The sequence below is a fragment of the Triticum aestivum genome, unplaced genomic scaffold (genome assembly GCF_018294505.1).
Source record: "Triticum aestivum cultivar Chinese Spring unplaced genomic scaffold, IWGSC CS RefSeq v2.1 scaffold83149, whole genome shotgun sequence".
Taxonomy (NCBI): Eukaryota; Viridiplantae; Streptophyta; class Magnoliopsida; order Poales; family Poaceae; genus Triticum; species Triticum aestivum.
The window spans coordinates 639-8375 of record NW_025233213.1 but is presented as its reverse complement, the minus strand read 5'-3'; the positions used below and the strand labels follow the sequence as shown (position 1 = coordinate 8375).

Here is a 7737-nt window from a genome sequence, read left to right as displayed (position 1 = left end):
TTAGGGGCTGTTTGGTTTACTACCAACACTTGCCCAGCCAAAAAATTGGCACACCGACGGGATTTGGCTGTAGTTTGGATCGAGGCCAAAATTTTGGCTCGCCCGGCTCGCCCTGAACGCCCCCGTTCTATATTCGCCAATTTATTGGCGTGGCAAGGGCGCAGAAAACGAGCGCCAAAATTTTGGCAACGGGGCTCTTTCTGTGCGTGTGCATTGTTTCCTGTTTAAGCGCAGAAGATAAGTGGCACTGTGGCGGATTAATCGGCTAATTAAGCGTTAGCCAAATTTTCTGTGGCTGGCTTCTTTACGTACGTGGTATCGTTTCTTTTTCCTTTTTATTTCCTGTATTATGAGATCAATGCGGCAGATTAAAACATGGCAATAAAACGTTGATAGAAGCCAAACAGTCACGCACTGACGCGCGTCTGTTACGTGGTTTTTGGTTGGATCAATTAATCATGTGTGACTGGCCGTGTAAATCATGATTAGTACAGCCCAACAACAGCCATGCAGTACTACGGAGATCAAATTTGCATGGTGACATATGTGAGTACACGTATTAAAACAAGATTTTTCTTTTGACATATTGGAACTAGTAGGTTTTCTATGTTTCTTGTTTTTTGTTAGTTTGTATTAAACCGTATCATAATTAATCAAAGTTGACAAACATTTTACCAACTCAGTTGGCTACAAACCAAATGGGCCTAGCAGTTTTGCCCAAATTTTGGTTGGTACAATGGCTATGATCCAAACAACAATAACTTACCAAATTTTTGGTCATGCCCTTGCTTTGGTCATGCCAAAAAATTGGTTGGGCAAGTTGGGGCTCAAACCAAACACACCCCATATCCCACCAGCCAAAACCTGACCGCCGACCGCCCGCCCGCACGCCTCCCCTGACCGCCGGAATCCCGCGCTGACGGCTCGGATCCGCCCGCCCGCCCGCTGCCCGCTGCCTCCCCTGCTGGCGCTGCGGTTCCACACTTCTATGCAGTGGGTGGCGGCGGCGGTGATGCGTGATTGGTCGCGGCGGCGCTAGGTGCTCTTCTCCGGCCGCGGCGAGCGAGGCCATGGGGTGCATCCAGTCCACGCCGAAGCGGAGGCAGCACCCTGCCGGCTACGAGGACCCCGTCCACCTCGCCTCCCAGACCGCCTGTGAGCTCGCTCGCTCGCATCCCTTTTCCCCTTTTCTACGCAACCCATTCCGCGAATCCAGCTCCCGCTTCATTTCTCGAGAAAGGGTAAATGGATCCAGCTTCTGCTTCCGCCTACGCGTGCCAGCTCTCGCGCACTCGGGATTAGGATTTGGAATGGAACTTGTTTCGTGCTGCCGGCCGTGTAGGCTGCTATGGATCCTGTAGACAGTCGAGGCAAATCGAATAATCTGACCAGTAGTTATGCTTAACTTATGTTTTACAGAGTAGTTTTTTATTTTATTTTTGCGGGGGAACTTATGTTTTAGTTGCTGTGATATTCATCGGCCATCTGCTATTGATCCGCCTCCTGCCTTGTGAATTCTGATTGGGTGTTGTCTGACTCCGTGCACTTGCTGTTCTGTTCATGTAGTCAGCGTCAGCGAAGTTGAGGCGTTGTTCGAGCTGTTCAAGAGCATTAGTGGCTCAGTGATCGATGACGGGCTGATCAACAAGGTACCACTTTCTTACGAACGTGTGATTCCTTATCAGGTTGACATACACGGACATCAAATAAGCACCCGAGACCTGTTTTTGCGTACTTTTTGTCGGTACCATTGAAACGAAATCTGACATTGCTATGCTGAAATTGCATTCCGCATGTACCGACCCTCTTACAACCGAGCAACTTATGCGGCAATACCCTTTTTCGGTGATTACATTTAGCCATCAATTACTTTCTCTAACATAGTAAGTCAACATGGATTCTTATTGTATATGTCGCCAATCGTTTATTCTTGCTGTACAACTCAATGAGCCTGTTTGATAAATAGCTACAACTTAGAGCCGTTATTATAGCATGATAAGTATGACACGGTGAAGCCTAGTAGAGCTCGGGAGCACATGCTCCCGGCTCTAAATAAGTATTTTATCTCTTCCCAAAAAATTTAAAAGTTCCACACATTTAGGTCAGTATTAGGTAGATTTTGAGTTTCATGCAAAATTTTCCATTCTTGTGGCCTGTGCAAAATATAGCACAAAAATCAAAGCACAAAAACGCGTTTTGTCTCCTTATTCTTGTCTTCTCCATACAGAGTATAAGTCAACACATCTTCTCACGAAGAACTTGAAAGAACTTGTGCCTAAGATAACCGTGTCAGAAACTCACAATGTGTCCTGCATCAGATATTATTGCAAGTTATATGAACATCATGTAGCTCAAGCTTTTGGCCGTTATCTTGCATCTCACGTTATCGTAGTCTAGCTAAACTTCAAGGCTCGTTTCATGGCTTACTTCTTACGTAAGCCAACTGCTTGTTTCGCATGTTCATAATGCAAAATTTGATTTGATCATTCATGGTACAGTTCTAGACACCTTGGGAGAATCCCTTCCTTGTCCAGCGTAATTATAAATGTATCTTGTGGTCATATATATCATAGAATTTATTACTTGTTGTCATGTTAACCGGTACATGTCTGTGCGATTATATGTACCACAGTGAACTATCATCTCGATGTCATTGGGTACTATATTCACTGGCAACCGAAACTATGAGTAATTTATATTCATATATACGCAGGAAGAGTTCCAGCTTGCATTGTTCAAAAACACAAGGAAGGAAAATCTTTTCGCTAATCGGGTATACATCCCCTTGTCAACCATTCTCATTTGCAATATTACATATTATATGCTGGAGCTCAATGTTATCAATACAATTGTCTTATATGAAATTGACCTTGTAGATATTCGACCTTTTCGATGTCAAGAAAAGGGGTGTCATTGATTTTGGCGACTTTGTTCGAGCTTTAAATGTATTCCATCCAAATTTTCCAGTGGAAGAGAAAATTGATTGTAAGTTGTTACGTTTCTGTCTTGTCTTCAGTTTATAGATACCATTCTCTCTCTTTCTGAAGGTTTTGAGCTGTTTGATACTTACAGTTTCCTTCAAGCTATATGATATGGATGGTACAGGGTTTATTGAACGGAAGGAGGTAATGTCCTTATTGGTTTGTGCCTCTGCGCATGTTTTTTGCTTCTGAATTTTTTTGAATTAGTCGTATATACAAAACAAATGTGTTGCTGTGTGACTGAAAAATCCAGTAGCATGTGCACTTATGTACTGCTGAAGTAAAAAAATAATTAAAGAGATAAGGATATGTGTTATGGCCGGCATATACTACAGACCAGGCAGTTAGGGGCCTGGCCCAGTTATCTTATCGTTATTAGGGGCTTAGCCTAGTTATCGCATTTGGAGATTATATAAACTCATGTAAGGACTCGTTTGAAGTTAAGTAGAAGCAATCATATTTGCTCGGCTTCCTGAAGGGAGCCGGGAGACCTAACCCTAGCCGCCGCCTCCTGCGCCCTCTCTCTCTCTCTCGCGACGGCGCCCCAGTGCCGGCGACCTCGCCTTCCTCCACGCCAAGCCCCCTTCCACCCCTACAACCTACGAGCTAGACCCGGTAGGAACCCAGCTCCTATCAATCTGGTATCAGGTGTCTCAGGTTCGATCATGTCCGCGCCACCGCCCACCCCCTCCCTTCCGCTGCCGATCGCCTCTTCGTCGTCGATGACCACCGCGGCCAGCACGCCGTCCCTGACCGGGCCGGTCTCCTCTGCCGCCTGGACACCACCCGCGCCCGCCCTCGCCGTGCTGACCCCGGAGGAGATGACGGCGGCGCTCCAGGGCATCTGCACCTTCCTCGCGGGGCACTATGGGCTGCAGCCGCCCACCCCCGTCACCACCATCACGGGGCCACAACAGCTCCCGTGGCAACCGCCACCACCGGCGACCTCCGTCGCATCCATCATGCCGCTGCCGCCGCCGCCGCTGCCACTGGCGATCTCGGGACCGGGCCTTCCGTCGACGGCGCCCGGGGTGCCCATCCACCAGGTCCGTTTTCCCCCGTCGCCATCTCCGCTACCGGCCTGGCTCGCCGGGTCCATCGAGCCTGTCTACACGATGGCCTCAGGACAGCCGCACGTGTTGCCACCGCTGGCGCCGCCCCCGACCATGCAGTTCGGTGGGTCCTCGGGTGCCGCGGGTCCCTACGATGGTGTGGACGGGCCCCTTCTCCATGGCGGTACTCTGCAGCCTGCACACTTGGCGCCGTCGCACTCGCGGTTCCGCGCGGATGACACATACCCGCCCGTCGTCCACGCCCAACCACTGCCGCGATTCTCCAAGCTGGAGTTCGCGACCTACGACGGCACCGTCGACCCCCTGAATTGGCTCAACCAATGCGACCAATTTTTCAGTGGGCAGTGCACGATCGCGTCCGACCACACCTGGATCGCCTCCTATCATCTACGAGGCGCCTCCCAGACGTGGTATTACGCCCTCGAGCAGGAGGAGGGCGGCATGCCACCATGGGAGCATTTCCGCGATCTGTGCCTCTTGCGCTTCGGTCCGTCTATACGCGGGAGCCGTCTGGCGGAGCTCGGGCGCCTTCCGTTCTTCACCACAGTGCAAGACTTTGGCGACCGCTTCCAGGCACTGGCGTGCCACGCCCCTGGCGTTTCGGCTCGTCAGCGGGCTAAGCTCTTCGTCGGCGGCCTATCGGACCACATCCGCGTGGACGTGGAGATGCGGGCGCCACAGGACCTCCAGATGGCCATGTACTACGCCCGCGCGTTCGAGCGCTGCGCGGTGGCCATCCAGCAGGCGTCACCACCCCGGGCCGCTGGGCCGCCACCCTGGCTGGAAGTTCCCGCGCAGGGTCGGCCCGCTCAGGCTTCCGCGGCGCCCCTCGCCGCGACCGCGGCGCGCCCGTTCCGCCGGCTCACCCTGGCCGAGCAACTCGAGCGTCGCCGCCAAGGGTTGTGCTTCAACTGCGACGAGCCCTACGTGCCCGGCCACGTCTGCCCGCGACTCTTCTACTTGGAGGCTGCGGACTACACTGAGGAGGACACCGCCGCCGCCGGGCTCGGCGACCGGCCCGCCCCAGCTGACGCGGAGGTGTTTGGCGCCCGTTGATCACCTCGAGGAATTCCGCAAGCGCTTCCCCGCCTTCTAGCTCGAGGATGAGCTGTTTGTGAAGGCGGGGAGAGATGTTATGGCCGGCATATACTACAGCCCAGGCAGTTAGGGGCCTGGCCCAGTTATCTTATCGTTATTAGGGGCTTAGCCTACTTATCGTATTTGGAGATTATATAAACTCATGTATGGACTCGTTTGAAGTTAAGCAGAAGCAATCATATTTGCTCGGCTTCGTGAAGGGAGCCGGGAGACCTAACCCTAGCCGCCGCCTCCTGCGCCCTCTCTCTCTCGCGCGAAGCGCCGGCGACCTCGCCTTCCTCCACGCCAAGCCCCCTTCCACCCCTACAACCTACGAGCTAGACCCGGTAGGAACCTAGCTCCTATCAATATGTACTGTCTTGGCTTCCATTCTAGAAACATAATTCATATCTTCGAACGATTGCGGCACATGCTTCACAAATCAAACATTGCTAGTACGACAATGACTATGATTGGCTTTTTTCTGACTAAGGAAGCCGGACTGACCTAACACTGAAAGTGTAGCTGCCAATTCAGAGCATCTACATGGACCAGCATGCACAGCAGCACACCTAACAATATTTGCTAGACCCTAAAACCAGGCAGCCCCGCATATGCTCTATACCAACTGGAAGCCAAGCCAAACTAAAAAAAGAACAGGCTGCTGAACTCCGTAGAAACCAAGCCATAGCATATAACAACAACAAATATTTAAGAGTTTTTATTGGCTCAAAGTGAGAATTCTGAACAATCGAACCAATTATCATCCCAAAAGTTGATATTGGTGCCATCACCATTTTGTGTGTATAAAGTATAGGAATACCTATTAGCCTTCGTTTATCAATTAAAATTTCTATAATCCTCTTGTACAGGTAAAGCAGATGCTGATTGCTCTTCTAGGCGAATCAGAGATGAGATTATCTGACGAGATTGTTGAGACAATCCTGGACAAGGTATTGGATACTTTTTTAAGTTGTTAATTGCTTAAGCTGTTGATAATTCTTGTGTCCAGTATTGAAGTGTAGACCGATAATGACTGGTTAATGGTGACAGACCTTTTCAGATGCTGATACGAATCAGGATGGTAAAATAGACAGAACAGAATGGGAGAATTTTGTGTCCAGGAATCCTTCCCTGTTGAAGATAATGACTCTTTCGTACCTCAAGTGAGTATGACGTAACATATAAATTCAGAAGCATTGGCCGCAACTACGTTTATGTGTCCCCATGTGGCTATTTCCAGAGAAATCAATTTCTAGAGCTTAACTGAGACTAATTAGTTTTGGCTGCCGAGCTCCAGTGATCTTTATGTTTTGAAAATTTCAAAAGGTGCATTTACGACTTTCAGGCAAATCTTTAAAACAATCCCACATGTTCACGTGGCAATTCATATTGTATTCATAGATGCACATGTGGGATTTGTTTTGATTTTCTGAAACCTGTAAATGCACTTCTCAAGAATTTCAAATTAAAGGGATGACCGGAGGTCACGAGCCAAATATCCGCACCCAGACAAGCACATTCTAGTTGCATGTGGTAGTAATTGTTTATGTGACTTCCACTACTATTACTGTTATCTTGAACTAGCATAAAAAGTAGTTTCCCATAAAGGCCATGGTTTCTTGTACCCTTTCCATAGGATGTTTGATGACAGTGTGGTGCATGGGTTCTTTCCATGAACATTTGATACGACGCAACGAAAATTCTTGCTAATCAATTGTGTTGATGTTTCAGGGACATAACGACCACATTTCCCAGCTTTGTGTTTCACTCGGAGGTTGATGATATCGTTACATGACGGTGATCCTCACAAAAATGTACAGTTAACAGAAAGAAAGAACCTATCATCAGAATATCTGCAACGCTGCAACATGCTTGATGCTACCTAATGTTGCTCGAGAGTCGAGAGAGAATGTTTTTTCTGGGTGGTGTTTCATTACACCGAGAGTTAGTCTTGTTAAATATTAATGTATGTTTGTGAGCTTCAATTTGCAAGTACTTGACACAACTTATTATTTGTCGAGAATATTGCTGCTAAATAAACTGTTGTTCAACCTGACTAATATAATTCGAGAAGAAGAAGAAGCAAAACTGCACCAGAAAGACGTTTGAGAATGCGGCCTTGCAAATCAGGCAACTAACAAATGCCTTTCAAAGCCTATATATTACTGTAGATATCAAGACTTGCTCAAAATGTTATGTCTACTGCAGACTACCGGAGTACTGTGTTCACAGCAACCTGATAAATTTCTAAAGCATGTATGGTTGCAAGTTTGTGATCGATGAAGTTGTTTTATGAGTTGCCGCGTAAAAGTGGTTGCAAAAATAAGTTACTAGCTTCTTGTTGACAAATTGCATCAGTCTCAACGACCACCACAAGAAATGTATTCTTATGGAACTATTTTTCTGCGGATTGCACTCAGCTAATCAAACTTTGTTTTCTTTTGCAAAAAAGGTTCAATCAAATGGAATCATCACAATCTGTCACAATGACAAACACAAGACAATGCACACTTGTCTGTACTGAGTGTCGTAACGTCTACATTGTGCTCGGAAGAAAACTCACCAATTTGACTATCTATATTTTCCTAGATATTATAGATGAA

At 48.0% G+C, this 7737-nt stretch overlaps 1 protein-coding gene across 1 annotated transcript; it reads left to right on the top strand.

Moving 5' to 3' along the window:
• The first annotated feature begins 809 nt into the window (after window positions 1–809).
• On the top strand, window positions 810–7174 carry LOC123176023 (calcineurin B-like protein 1). The gene is made up of 8 exons (XM_044590442.1): window positions 810–1155; window positions 1567–1649; window positions 2714–2773; window positions 2877–2985; window positions 3073–3125; window positions 6004–6084; window positions 6185–6297; window positions 6866–7174. Exons 1-8 carry the CDS (start codon window positions 1071–1073, stop codon window positions 6927–6929), a joined length of 648 nt encoding a protein of 215 aa, XP_044446377.1. The 5' UTR covers window positions 810–1070; the 3' UTR covers window positions 6930–7174.
• The last annotated feature ends 563 nt before the right edge of the window (window positions 7175–7737 follow it).